Source organism: Diadema antillarum, unplaced genomic scaffold (genome assembly GCF_040938485.1).
Source record: "Diadema antillarum isolate AM-2024a unplaced genomic scaffold, OU_Dant_1.0 scf00000071, whole genome shotgun sequence".
Lineage (NCBI taxonomy): Eukaryota > Metazoa > Echinodermata > Echinoidea > Diadematoida > Diadematidae > Diadema > Diadema antillarum.
The window spans coordinates 5,802,585-5,816,976 of record NW_027270960.1 but is presented as its reverse complement, the minus strand read 5'-3'; the positions used below and the strand labels follow the sequence as shown (position 1 = coordinate 5,816,976).

General features: G+C 40.1%; 1 protein-coding gene across 1 annotated transcript in view; it reads left to right on the top strand.

Annotated features, from left to right (window-relative positions):
• LOC139717001 (carbamoyl-phosphate synthase [ammonia], mitochondrial-like) overlaps positions 1–14,392 on the top strand; it is an 86,641-nt gene that overhangs the window by 22,395 nt on the left and 49,854 nt on the right. Inside the window, exons 16-26 of the mRNA XM_071628518.1 lie at positions 209–419; positions 968–1,166; positions 2,160–2,330; positions 2,859–2,977; positions 3,218–3,359; positions 4,368–4,433; positions 6,689–6,752; positions 7,759–7,940; positions 9,056–9,180; positions 12,384–12,453; positions 13,522–13,589. Of these exons, the coding sequence (XP_071484619.1) occupies positions 209–419; positions 968–1,166; positions 2,160–2,330; positions 2,859–2,977; positions 3,218–3,359; positions 4,368–4,433; positions 6,689–6,752; positions 7,759–7,940; positions 9,056–9,180; positions 12,384–12,453; positions 13,522–13,589 (1,417 nt within the window). The remainder of the gene's footprint in view (positions 1–208; positions 420–967; positions 1,167–2,159; positions 2,331–2,858; positions 2,978–3,217; positions 3,360–4,367; positions 4,434–6,688; positions 6,753–7,758; positions 7,941–9,055; positions 9,181–12,383; positions 12,454–13,521; positions 13,590–14,392) is intronic.

The following is a 14,392-nucleotide window of genomic DNA, read 5'->3' as shown; positions in this document are numbered from 1 at the left end:
TTGGATGCATTTTGTCATCAATTTGCACATAAGGTATGACGGGGTAATATTTTCGCGTGTCTTTAATTTCGCGATCAGCCCGAAGCTCGCGAAATTCGCGAAAATAAAACCCTCGCGAAAATAACGGCGTATACAGTAGTTGTAGTCTTTGAGTGTGGTCATACCTTTGACCATGCCCCTCCCCGCTTCCTCCTCTCCCCAATACCAGGTGATTCCATCGTTGTGGCCCCCAGTCAGACTCTCTCCAACCAGGAGTACCACCTTCTGCGCACCACCGCCATCAAGTGTGTGCGCCATCTCGGCATCGTCGGGGAGTGCAACATCCAGTACGCCCTCCACCCGTCCTCCCTGGAATACTGCATCATCGAGGTCAACGCTCGCCTCTCACGGAGCTCTGCCCTGGCTTCCAAGGCAACGGGGTGAGTTCTCTTAGGGGGAGAGTTACAGTAAAAGCCATATATTTAGTGAGTGTATTTTTTATGAATCGGGACTTCCCGACGATTTTGCGAGTGGTTAAATTTGCGATCTTGGAGTACAGTAATGAGTGGAAAAATGCATGTGTGCACATCACATTCATGTTGGGATCATAGTCAGTATTTTCGTGTGCCTTTAAATCTGCGAATAGCATGTGACTCATGAGATTCGCAAGAATAAAAACCTTGGAAAATATTCGGTGTATACGGTACCTCCAGCGTAATTTTGTTCTGATTGAAAATAGTGGGGAAAAAAAAAGAAGAGCAAAGATTGAGGAGTAGGAAAACATAAAAAGATACTTTAAAAAAAACATTTAAAACATCATCTTACCTATTATGATTTGAAAATCAATTTGAATTTTTTACTTTTACTGCACCTGCACAGCTCTTTTCGTGAATTGTGGGCAATGCTGTCTACAGTCCCATACATTGAGTTTTATGTTGGAAGCTCTGCATCTCTTTTAATTGCTTGAATGTGCTGCCATCTTTTCCAGATACCCCTTGGCTTTCATAGCAGCCAAGTTGGCACTGGGTGTATCGTTGCCAGATATCAAGAACGCCACCACCCAGTCCACCACGGCCTGCTTCGAGCCCAGCATGGACTACATTGTGACCAAGATCCCCCGCTGGGACCTGGACCGGTTCCACGGCACCTCAAACCAGATTGGCAGTGCCATGAAAAGTGTCGGGGAGGTGTGTGCCTTCATTTGATTTTGATTTCATTTTGTTTCTCTGTTTTTCACCCAAACATATAACATTACAGAGAAATCTTTAAAGGATAATCTTACATTAAAAATGATACTACACATACAAATTCATACAGTATGAATCAATTGTAGTACTTAACATAAACAATAAAATCATGAATGATTACATCAAATTATTACATAGAAATGCAGTATACCACCATCTTAACCAAAAGCTTGACTTTGATGGTAGCCATATCTTTGTTACATCCATATCCACATGGACAAGAGGCCTCTTGCTCTGTCCCTCCCCACCAACTTCCCTCCCCTTCCCTCCCACTCCCCTTCCCTCCCCTCCCCTTCCATCCCCGGCCCCTAAAAAAAGGTAAATTCCAGATAGTGGAGCAATTTGACTTTATTATATATCTCTCTTATTTTTTTTCTCTCTTTCAACTAAGTACCCCATGTGGGAAAAAGCTTTGATGAGACTTCAGAATATTGCATTGGTTTGTGTGACATGGAAGTGAATCCAGCACAGACAGTGCCGATGACTGTCAATATTATTTACTTAGTAGCATATGTTGCTGATGGGATATGAGGTATAGGTGCTTTAAATTCTAGCTGATACTACTGCTCTTTGCCTGATATAGATTATTATGCTGTTGTAATTTCGAATGCTTGCAGATGAAATATTTCTTTTCCTTGTGTTTCTTTTCACTCTGCTGAAAGTGGAATAAAGCAGATAAGATCTAAGTGATTCATTCAAACATTGGCGTTGCAGATAAAGTCTTGATAGCCTTTGCCCCGAAGCATCAATATTTTGTAAGGTGTAATTACTATGCTCTCCTTCAAATGGCCTAGTTTTACAATGCTTACAAGTCAGTGATTCTTGTTAGTCAGTTGCAGATAAAAGTTTACAAGTTTAGAACAATATTCTTTGCTATGCCATATCTTCAAGAAAAACGATGCTAATGTCTCAGCATGAATAATATCTGACTAGGTGATGGCGATTGGACGCACCTTTGAGGAGAGTCTCCAGAAAGCCCTACGGATGATCCACCCGTCTATCGAGGGCTTCAGTCCTAACCTCCCCAATGGCAAATCACTGAAGGGCTCCCTTGAGGATGAGCTTAGGGTGCCCTCAAGCAACCGCATCTACGCTGTTGCCCAGGTAAATGAAAACATTGAAGATAATCACAGTAAAGCCTTATGGAAGAGTCCAGAACTTGTGTATATTATAACATTTTGTTCACACGTTTAGTTGTATTTTTTGTTACAGAAAATAGAAGAAATGCTTCTGTTCTGACCACCCTCAAACCATGAATAGAGCCATTACTCAGTACCTAATCAGTGTAGATGATTTCTTAGGATGTCACTGAGTTCTCAATCATTGGGCTGGGGCAGGGGACTGGTAGAATTTAAAGGAGAGTGAAACCTAAATATCTTTGTCCATTGAGTGAATGCGGCAATATAAGTAGAACACACCAGCAAAGTTTGAGGAAAATCAGACAATCTGCTCAAAAGTTATGAATTTTTAAAGTTTTGATGCAGCGGTAGCTAGATGAGAAGACTATTGTATTTGGAGAAAGAAAATGCAGAAATAAACCAAACTAAACCAAACCAAACCAGAAGATAAACCCAGGCCATTTGACCAAAACATGACTTCCTATGTTTTCAAACTGTCTTTGTTCCTTTCCAGGCCATGAAAGCTGGATTTTCTGTGGACAAGATCCACGACCTGACGGCCATAGACAAGTGGTTCCTCCACAAGCTGGACAGAATCATGCACATCAGCTCCAACCTCCAGAATTTCTCTGTGTGAGTACTGTGTAGATTATCATCAGCTTAGTCTTCTTTCAAGGCTGAGTCAGCTACCATTCCTTTATGATCTTCCCCCAAATCTCTTCTCTTCATAGAAATCTGTAGGTTTTAATAGCCAAGCTAATTCTGATATGTTTATATGTACAGTTGATATTTGTGCCATAGTTGTACCATAGATCCAAACCTAATGTTTACCCCTCCTCCCCCTTCCCTCCTCCTTTTTGTTTTGGTCTCCAGGGAGACAGTGCCCCGTGAAAACCTGGTGGAGGCCAAGGAGGCGGGATTCTCCGACCTCCAGATCGGCAGGAACATCGGGGTCAGCGAGACGGAGGCACGCAAGCTGCGACTGTCTCACGACATCTTCCCCTGGGTGAAGCAGGTGGGGGAGTGAAAACACCTTATTAAGCCTCGTTCGTACACGGGGGTTAATTCGTTTTTGGATCACAATGAGAAAACCAATTTCATTTGAATTTATAAAATGAAAAGAAAAAAAAAGAAGAAAAGTGCTGGATTGATTTTTGCATTGCGATGTGTGTCATGGAAGTTGACAATTTTTTTCTGTTCGTTCACAGAAATTTAATTTTTGCAACAATCAATCATCAAAAATCTTTAACCTCAGTCTGTTGTGTCTGAAGACGAATTGTGTGTGCCGATGTACAGTTAATGTTGCTCTAAATTTGCCAAGCTGCTTTCGTGGCACTCAAATGCAATGATTTCCCCTGTCCCAGACCTGTCTGGAAATTAACAGATAAACCAACCCCAATGTAACAATTACACAGCCCATGATGCATGCTAGTGGGTACATGAACCAAATGTCAATGAAGTCATGACACGAAGTAATATTTGAGGATGCAATGTGCTCATACTGTACTTGAACACACCACTCAGTGGCTTTATGAATGAGAAGACTGCCTTTAATTGCATGCTCATCATAAGGAGTTTAAAGACCCAATAATGGAGGGACAGGAGGAGGTCGTAATGGAAATCAATCCTCAGTCGCTCCCCACCAGGGGTACTTAAAAAAACCACGAATAGTGCAGTCGTGCTATAAGTAGAATAGAATACCCATCAGCATACAATTGTACAAGTGCATCCAAGCATATACTTGTCAATAACATGCAACTTCCATTGAAATTCTTTAGCTGGATGTGTACTACCATGGAGTTTAGTGAAAAAGATGTGCACAATTCATTACTGGTATTCCAAAATATATGCAAGTTTGGTCAACCTTCCCATGGCATAGTATCACCCTGTGAATTTTATCAAGACCTAATAAGAATGGCAAACCTTTGATTAATTTTCCAGTCCTCTTGTCAACAGTCTTGTATGTGTCTGTTGATACAAGGTCAGTAGTCTAAGATGTTTTTAACTGATTCCATCTTGTTAGATTGATACCATGGCAGCGGAATATCCAGCCAAGACCAACTATCTTTACTGCACGTACAATGGCATGGTGAGTATGATTATACAAAAATGGGACAAAATGGCACAATTAGTCTTTTTTTTTTTAAAGTGTAATCATGGTGTTAGCATCATGAAAAATATCTCATTTGTTCCTGTATGGCATAAATACTCCTTTCCAGGAAGTGCAATAAGACATTGTTACAATAAGATCAGATATTGTGAGTTATAAAATGGGTTCAAGAATGTAGCCAATAGGAAGCGCTGAAATGAGTCACGTGTGCTTTGGTTACTCAGTCCCATTGCACTGCGTGTTAAATCCTATTGCCGATCGTCTGTGCGCGCGGCGGCTCCTTTGAATTGCATGCATACACATACGCGCTGTCAATCCTGTAAACAACTTCTAGTTCGGACTGCTGGCCGGCCTTTCTTCCCTTGTGCATAACACATGTGTGGCGTACGTATCATACGTACAGTGTACAGTAGACAAGCGTTGTGTGACCGGACGTGTACATGCAGTCACTTTGAAGGGCAAATCCAACGATTTAGCAGGTTAATTCTCACGCCGTTTTCAGAGTATGTTGTCTAGTAGGCCTATATGAGGAGTCTATATCAAGTCTTTAAGGTAAAGGGTGCATATTCTATGTAAAATAAGTAAGTTTTCATGCGGGAACTTAAGTGTCCGGAAACCCAACCCCCCCATCATACTTATACTGTATGTGCGGGATTTCCGAGTGCGACATGCGTAAATGTTTGGGACAAACATCTTCGGACGTCTTGACCCACAAAGGTACGTGAAAAACGCTGAAAAATGCTGTTAGTTTTCAAATTTTCGACCCATTTTATAAAACAAATGATGCACAGGATTATTTCGTGGCGTTAGTGGAGGCGTATAGCTCACTCTCGGGTATTTACAATGTAGTGCAACATGCACTCGGCTTTGCCTCGTGCATGTTTCACAATTGTAAATACCCTCGAGTGCACTATACGCCTCCACTAATGCACTCTATCCTGTGCATCATTTGTATAATACCTAATAGCGATAATCATGTAGAAATGCACACCTACCGGTTTCTTCGCCGTATGTCGATTGAATGTTGTGCACCTGTTGGAGGTGCTCAAATGAACCATATGAGAGTATTTTTGTGGAATTTGAAAAGTTGAAAAAGGAAAATAAAGAGAGAAATCGGAGTTCGGAATTATGCCACTCGTGAACTGGGCAAAATCGTGAAATCGGCCCCAGTCACCGCAGTGCGCGTGCACCCTTCCGTTAGCAAGCAAGGCTAGGTTAGAGTTAGGGTTTAGGGTTAGGTTAGGGTTGTACAGGTGTATTTATGATTAAATTGGCCATTAGATTAGTTGAGGGACAGTAGGGAGTCGCTCAGAGACTAAAAAGTTGAAGACCGAAGAAAAAAACAGGAGGACAAAAGATGCTATGCTGTGCAGCCTGTGGAAATCGGCCCTGCCACTGTATCAATGTCGTGAAAACACCGTTTGGTGGGGCAGCATTCATGAGTATTATACAGTGGAAGAAAGCCCCTCCGCCGTGCTAATGTACCAATTTCACGAGTACTAGTATGCTGTGAACTACGCATGGGGCCTGGCTGCTGGGCACGTTCGCTGCACTTTTCAGCTGGAATCCGGAATTTTGTACTTCCTTCCTTAATTGACTTTCAAATTCCATGAAACCGTCCGTGGCACTGAAACCGTCTGATAAAGTCCATCTAAGCATGTCTGATAGCCATAAGAAATTTCATGGACAAATCATTTAAGGGAATGGTAGGTATCCGATGGATGTGCATTTCTACATTATTACCAAAATTTGCAGGTCCATTCCTTTAATGTGCTCTTGTATTTAGCCCTGATATAACAAGATATTTATGACATGGAGAAAATTTCAAGCCCGTTACAACAAGGATTCCCATAATATCGTTTGTGCAAAGTATAGAACTCACTAGTTTGAATGCTGTTTACTCCATGTGAATTAATCAAATCGGACAGAACTTCTGAGATCCATGGATAAGATACACATGAATGTTACATGTAGAAAGAAATACAGTATGATTTGTCCCTTATTAGAGATGTTTCTTGTCTTCACAGCAATATGAACGATTGTGACTATTGCAACCATTGCAACCATTGCAACCATTTGACTATGATTATACAAGAAGGGCATTGAATCTCTGTAACCTTTGTACGGTTAGCAATTCAAAGTAATGTATAAATACTTTCTATTTCAAAGTTATCGTAACTTTTTGAAACAGAAGATGTTTTTTCTCCTCATTTTGTCATTTATGACAACTGCAGGAGCATGATCTGTCCTTTGATGACAGAGGAACAATGGTTCTTGGTTGTGGACCGTATCACATTGGTGAGGATGGAATATTAGACCTATCTTCGATGGACTTCATAAATAGAGTTAAAGGGAAATGAAACCCCAATATATGTGGATTGCGTGAATGCAGCAATATTAAAAGAACATGTCAGCGATAGTTTGAGGACAATCGGACAATCCATTCGAAAGTAACTGAATTTTCAAAGGTTCAATGCAGCCGTCCCTAGATGAAAAGACCACTACACTTCATAACGTTATGAATATATGAATGATATAAAGTAAACAAAGAAAATTCAACATAGTTTTGCTTTTCTAGCATGATGAAAGAGCACTTGACTTACCTCTGTCAGAAAGCAGGTGGAATAATGTTATCCTCAAAATACAGTGCATGTCAGTAACAAGTTGATGGTATGTGTGCTTTTCTTATAAAAAACAAACACTAGTTTTAATTTTCTTTCAGTGTTGTACATACATTACAAATATGTATTGTCATGAACTGTATTAATATAGTCTTCTCATCCAGCGATGGCTGCACAGAAACTTGAAAATTAAACTTGATAATTAGAGGCTCCCAAGGGCTTGTAACTTCAAGCTAGCTGCTGCATTAATGGAATTATAGTTTATTCAAATTCATGAAATTCTTCCGTTGAGACGTTTTCATTGCAACTGATTGACGAATTGCCCTACATCGGCATAAATAAGCACTGAATTGATCAGCGTTTTAGTGGTAGCCGTAATACGCTCATGATTTTTTGTCATTGCTACTACTAAAAAACACATATCAGTTCAGTACTTATTTATATTGATGTAGGGCAATTTGTCAATCAGTTGCAATTGTAGTTTAATGGCTAACTTAAAATAAGTAAAACAGTCATAAACAGGAAATCTATTGGTAAAAAGTACAAGCGCAAATTGACTATGAGGGCAGTAGTCATGGTGAACGAAGACCTATAAACTGTGCTGCAATGATATGCAAGAAAAAAAAGGGATATAGGTACCCGATCTCATTCCACCTCCCGTTCCCCACTGTACGTCTATCCAGGGAGTAGTGTTGAGTTTGACTGGTGTGCCGTGTCCAGCATACGGTCGCTGCGTGAGATGGGACGCAAGACGGTGATGGTCAACCATAACCCAGAAACGGTCAGCACGGACTTTGACGAGTGTGACCGGCTCTACTTCGATGAGCTGTCCCGAGAAAGAGTACTGGACATCTATCAGCACGAGGTATTAAAAACAACTGCAGCTGACAGTGAAGTCTTTATTTAAAGGGTGTGTACAGTTCTGGTAGAGGTGAGGTTTTAGCTTTTAACGTTTTGCGAGATATTCAGAAACCACTCTATGAGATGTCAAAGAGCATGCAATTCTAAGGGGTATCAAAAGTTTATTTGATGAAAATCAGTTTTGAAATGGCTAAGATATCCAAAAAGAAGGTGAAACAAAGAGATCCTAATAAAAGGCGTGGCCTGTCGCCTTTTATTATTATCACTTTTTTGGATATGTTAGCCATTTGAAAACCAAGTTTCATCAAATAAACGTTGAATCCTCCTTAAAATTGCTTGCGCTTTCATATTTCATAAGAGGTTTCTCATTATCTCACTTAAGAATGTTCAAAACATGAATCCCCACCTCAACCAGTACTGTACAGTCCCTTTAAGGGCTGTTTTGATATGCACTACTGCATAAAGTAATAATGGTTACAGTAATTTCATTTATCCATTCATTAGTTCTTGGTAGCATATCTCCACCACATTCTCAAAATGTTTTATATATAACTTATATCTGCTCTTTTCTTTAATCAATTTTCACCAGCGGCATACTTTTTCTACTCCCTTAGATCATTCCAATGATGTTGCTTTTTCCTGGGGCACAAATGCTAAACCCTACAACAATAACATCCTTGGGTCCTACTTGGTACCCATTAACTCGCCTTGCTAGTGAGGATTCATTGCAGACAGAGTGTCCCGTATCCGGGCAATAACCCCCAGAGGGCAATTACCCCCTGGCTAAATACTGGTTAGTGGTAACGTTAGAGTAAAGATTAGGGTTATGGTTAGGGTTAGGTTTAGGGTTAGGAGTAGGAGTTAGGGTTAGGATTAGGTTCAGGTTTAGGATTAGGATTAGGATTAGTATTAGGGCCAGGGGAAGGGGAAGGGTCCAAGGTAATTGCTCTAGACCCAGAGTGTCCTGCTCTTTTTATGCAAGTGCTGTGTTAGAGACTTGAACCCAGGACTTCTGAATTGATAACATGACATGCAAACTACTGTACTACAGCACCATCAAATAGCACAGCATTTGCTCTTCACCTGATGCCTCTTGATATTCACTTGTATACTCTGCAGGGCTGCACCGGTATGATCATCTCCGTTGGCGGACAGATCCCAAACAATCTTGCCCTGCCGCTCTACAACGACGGTGTGAACATCCTCGGGACCAGCCCCCTGCAGATCCATGCTGCTGAGGAGAGGTAGGAGGGGTTGCCATGGCAATGATGATGATGCAGATGGTGATGATGGTGGTGGTGATGTTAGCAGAGTATTTGAATGGTAGTTGTGATGGTGATAGTGATTGTAATAGTGAGGAGTTTGGTGGAGGTAACTGAAAAATGTCTTCAGTATGAGGAAGTACAGATTATGGTGATTATGATGGTGATGGCAGTGATGTCAATCAGTGTTGGCAGTACTGGTGATAACAGTGATGATGATTCTAATGTCTGAGGATTAGATGTTATGAATGTCTTTCAGTGTTGTTAGTCATGATTGTACCGATGGAATGAATGTGAAGTCAATGATAAGGGTGTAATTTGTGATGCAATTGTTATTCAGCAGTGATTATTAACGACAGTAATATCGATGATGGTTGTATTTATTGTGCAAATTGATAATGAAGATGCCAACAGTGAGGACTAACATGATGAGTACATGTGTGTGCTGAAAATGATAACAATAAGTGTGGTGATGCCATTGTATTGGGATGATATTGCTTCTTCTTCAAAATGTCATTTTGTGATAAAATTGATAATGAGAATGGTCAGTTTATAAGCTATTGATGAAAGCCAATGAGATGATAATCACTTGATGGCAGTTAATATGATTTCTGTGATACTGACTTTGGTTGTGATGATGATGGTGGTTTTGTTTATATTTAGGCCTTTGTTAGATAATTTAATGATTATGTTTTTATGACAATGATGCCAATGACAATGTGTCAGTGTAGCACTTCGTAGCAGATGGTACATTCACCCATATTCATGTTTTCAAGTGTTGCTTGGAGGATTGGAAGATAATGACAGTCATCAGGCCAACTGACAATTTCACAGTGTTCCCGGAATGATGATAGCAATTTTAAGGATGGTTGTTGTGCAATTTGTGAATGGAAACAAAAGTACGTTATCATCCATCAATTGTAGTTTGTTTAAGTATAGATATACAGGAGACATAATGATTAGATATTAAACTATTATTGATAGCAAAAGTGGAAAAGAATTGTCCTATTCCAAGACGGTCTTTGTTTTTTGTTCTATGAGCTCAGCCGTGATGAATCAAGTATCTACATATCCACAAAAATCATTGTGTTGAAACATCCGTCCTTATTCTGAGCTGAGCTTGGGTTAAATCTATAAAAATGAAAAAAAAAGAAATCTTGCCAAGCAGAACAGCAGTAATGACCTTGTTTAGGGCACCCTTCCTATAAAAAATGGCAACATATATTTGAAAAAGTTACTGATGAAACGATAACTGTATATGACATATATTAAGCAAGTTGGGATTTCCAGACAGTTTCGCGAGTGGTTAAATTTGCGTTTGTGGAGTTTAGTCTGAATGTAGAAATGTATGCTTACATGTCACATTCATGCCGTGATAAGAATAAATATTTTCGCATGTTTTTAATTTCGTGAATAACATGGTACTAGCGAAATTTGTGAAAAATTAAAACCTTGTGAAATATTTGGCATATACAGTACATCTTTTGTAATACCCTGACAGGAATAGACTTTTTGCAGATTATGTATTGTATGTATATTGTACATGTGGAAATAATCTTTAATTCCGCCAGTGTGTTGAACCAATGTGTTTCCAGTTCAAGGTGTAGACTTTGTTGATGTGTTCTTCTAATGCATTCACTGCTCCCTCCGTCTATGCTGCAGTTCTTTTCTCTCCCTTGTGGTGTTACATTTTGTATTTCTCATTTCGTGTAAGTCTTTGTCATTTTCTCTGGTGTATGTCTGCATGTATCTTCCAATCGATGTATTTGTGTGTCTTCGTGTGTCTGCATTTTGTAGGATGAGAGTGGAGTTTCCTTGAACACTATGCTGCCCTACTTTGGCAAAAGGAAGCAAGTGACATACCATCCGAATTTGAGTTATTGATGTTTTCATAATTCACATAATGAGCTCTTCTTCCAGGCCAAATTTCATGCAGAAACACTCATCCTACTAAGAGATATGTTAGATAAGACATCATGATAGTCCATTGACGTCAGTGTAAATGACAGACACATTTTGCTCTTTTATGAGAAACGTCACTTTTGTCTCTTGCTTCCTTTTGCCAAAGTAGGGCATTATGGCTTAGTGGCAACTTGACGCCCTTATCATTCTTGCCCAACGATATGTCTACTTATCTGTCACTTATCCTTCATACTTTCACTTTCAGTCCTTCCTTGTCTCTCCTCATTCCTCCTCTACATGTACATCTGCCCATTATGATATGGAGATCAGGCGATTTTCTTTTATTGCTCCTCACCTATGGAGCTTTCTCCCATCAATCCTCTGTGAAATGGACAATCTTGAGCATGTCAAAGCTTCATTCAAGACTCACATTTTTTTGCCAGACATTTCATTGCTTTTAAAAGCCCCATTTTAGCAGAGCCTTTCAAACTAGAGTTACTGGGACAATGCCCAAGTGGTGTCCGGGTAATCTTTTTTACCCTGCCTGTTAAACGGTCCTGCAGAATGTTGCTTGGACATTGTCACAGTTACTTTTGCCAAATTTTACCCTAACCAGCTCGGGTAATGTGCTAAAATGGTCCCTGCAAAATGTTGCTCTGACATCGTCACAATTACTTTTGCCAAATTCTACCCTAACCAGCTCGGGTAATTAAATTACACCGACAACCCTTCTTTTAGAATGCTCGTGCGGTAAAACATTCCTTTGATATACTCAATACACGTGTGCAACAGTCGAAACAGAATGACACACCACTCGCCGATCACATGCATGGATTGTAACCACACCCCCTTTGCTCATGAACGGGTAGGTTGTTACGGATACCTACCCAGAGAAGGTTTTCAGTGTGTGTCTGTTGATACGATAGCCCTCGCTCTCTCCTGCAGTTTTATTTCCCGAAGCAAGAAATTTTGTTTCCCGGACGTTGTTACGACGCTGTCAGAGTAAAGTCTGTTAAAACAGGGCCTAAGTCTCTATTTTGTTTTAAAGATAATAAACAAAACAAAACAGATATGATAATGATGAGGTATAAAAGTTCTGAATCATCATTATCATCATCATCTACTTGTATCTTTCTCCTCTTCTTTAACTATGACTTTATCACTATGACTATTTCTGTTCTACCCCTGTTGTCTCTACACTTCCCTCTCTAAACATTATCTTTGTCTTTTGCTTTATTTGTCTTTCTCCCTTGGTCACTCTGTCTCTTTTTCTCTTTTCCAAGGTCTATCTTCTCAGCCATCCTCGATGACTTGAATGTCGACCAAGCCCCGTGGAGAGCTTTGGCCTCACTCGTGAGTAGCTCTTTACAAACCAACCACACATTCAAGACAAATGATTGCTTTTGTATCAAACCACTAGCAAAATGCAGTGGATTCTCGTTATGATGAAGTCCTCGGGACTGGCAATTTTCTTTCGTTACATTGAAATTTCACTGTAACCAAACATATAAACAATAAAGAACAAAGAGCGGATAATGTTGCTGCCTGAATTTTTACTTCGTTGTAACCAGAATTTTGTTATTTGTAACAGTGTTGGTTATAACGGGATTGCACTGTAGCAGTTGTGGAATGTTTGCATCTATTTTTAACAGTGTGAAAGACTGAATCATATGAAATCTGTTTGTGTACCATATGGGTGAGACATGTTAATCATTGCAGGCTGTAGGCACTTCTTCATTAAGACACATTAATGTTCATTAAAACCACAATATGATATGATTAGTGGGTTAATGATATTTGGGAATGTGAGGTCATTTTTTTGGTAGTTGTGTAAGCCACACTGTGTTGGTGGTGTCAAGTACAAATGTTGAGCTTTTTATGTCATATTACAGCTACGGTGTACACCAAGCCTCCCAGGAGATGTGTCTTTTATATGTCATCAATCTTTCATGCTATTCTTTTTTTTTTTCACTTTTCTGCAGAGTCTTGTCCCCCCCAAAAAGAGTAATGCTTTTAAAAGGTGACAAGTGTGAACTTTTAGGGGGTTTCTTGGGTTCTATCATATATCTGATTGTAATGGGACTTCTTCCATTCAGTATACACTAAAGTCAATTTTAACAGCGCAGTTATGTTTACTTCAATGTCTTCCACTTTCTCAGGGTTGCATGGTATGATATGACCTACATGCAAATATTTTGTTATTGTGAGCTCATGTTGGAGACCACTCCCCATCTGCTCGTAGTTAGGCATAAAGAAATATCAGGTTGTGATTTCAATAAAGTATTTCTACCCCATTTTTTTTTGCTCGCCCAGCAACACTATTTAGTGGCTGTATGCAGCTGATGGCTGCTATGGACAGGTGACCACTAAAGACAGGTTTGACTGTACATTTACTTCTCTCATATTTTTTTTACCCCCCAGGATGAGGCACTGGAGTTTGCTGCCAGTGTGGGTTACCCATGCCTCCTTCGGCCTTCATTTGTCCTCAGGTGAGAAAACACCACTGATGGTGTGTTTGTTGATTGTGAGTTTGATGCAGGTGCTGGTGCTGGCGCTGCTGTTGGTGTTGATGTTATCTCCCCACCATTTTTCCCACCTTCGTCTCCTGAAAAAAAGAATATACATGCGTATATATTATGTATATTTACCGCTTGCTGACTATTGCTAGCTACCTGGCATAAACCATGAGGGGTCGGCATCTTTCACCCGTTTTCTTGTGCGAGTAGGTTGGTGGACCATTTCAAGTAGTAAGTACCCTGCTCTTTGCGATGAATGACTGAAGTGGGATCTTTTATTTGTAACTCACACGCTGGACCTTCTTTTAATGTCCTATCCAAGGGATGGAGTGTTATGCTTCTACTAGCGGCAACAGTGTGATTACATACAACACTGCTCAGCCAGACTGAGTCATTATACCCCCGCATACACAAAGTGTATGTGAGAAAGTGTTGCCATGGTAACCACAATTTTCCCCAAACCTTGTGAAGTGAACTACTTCCACAGTGTTTAAGCATGCGGTATGCGGTATGCAAACTCCTCCTACAGTTTTGAAGCGATTTTGATGAAACTTAGGATACATGATGACATTGAGGTGTAGATGTGCAAGACGTTTTTTTTTTGCGATTGTCGGAGAAAGTGTTGCCATGGTAACCACAATTTTCTCAAAACCTCATTGAGTGAACTACCACAGTATTTAAGCAATTTATTTCAAATTTGGTGTGTATAATGATCTACAGGTGTAGTTATGCAAGACACACTTTGTGTTTGTACCTGACAAGGCATTGCCATGGTG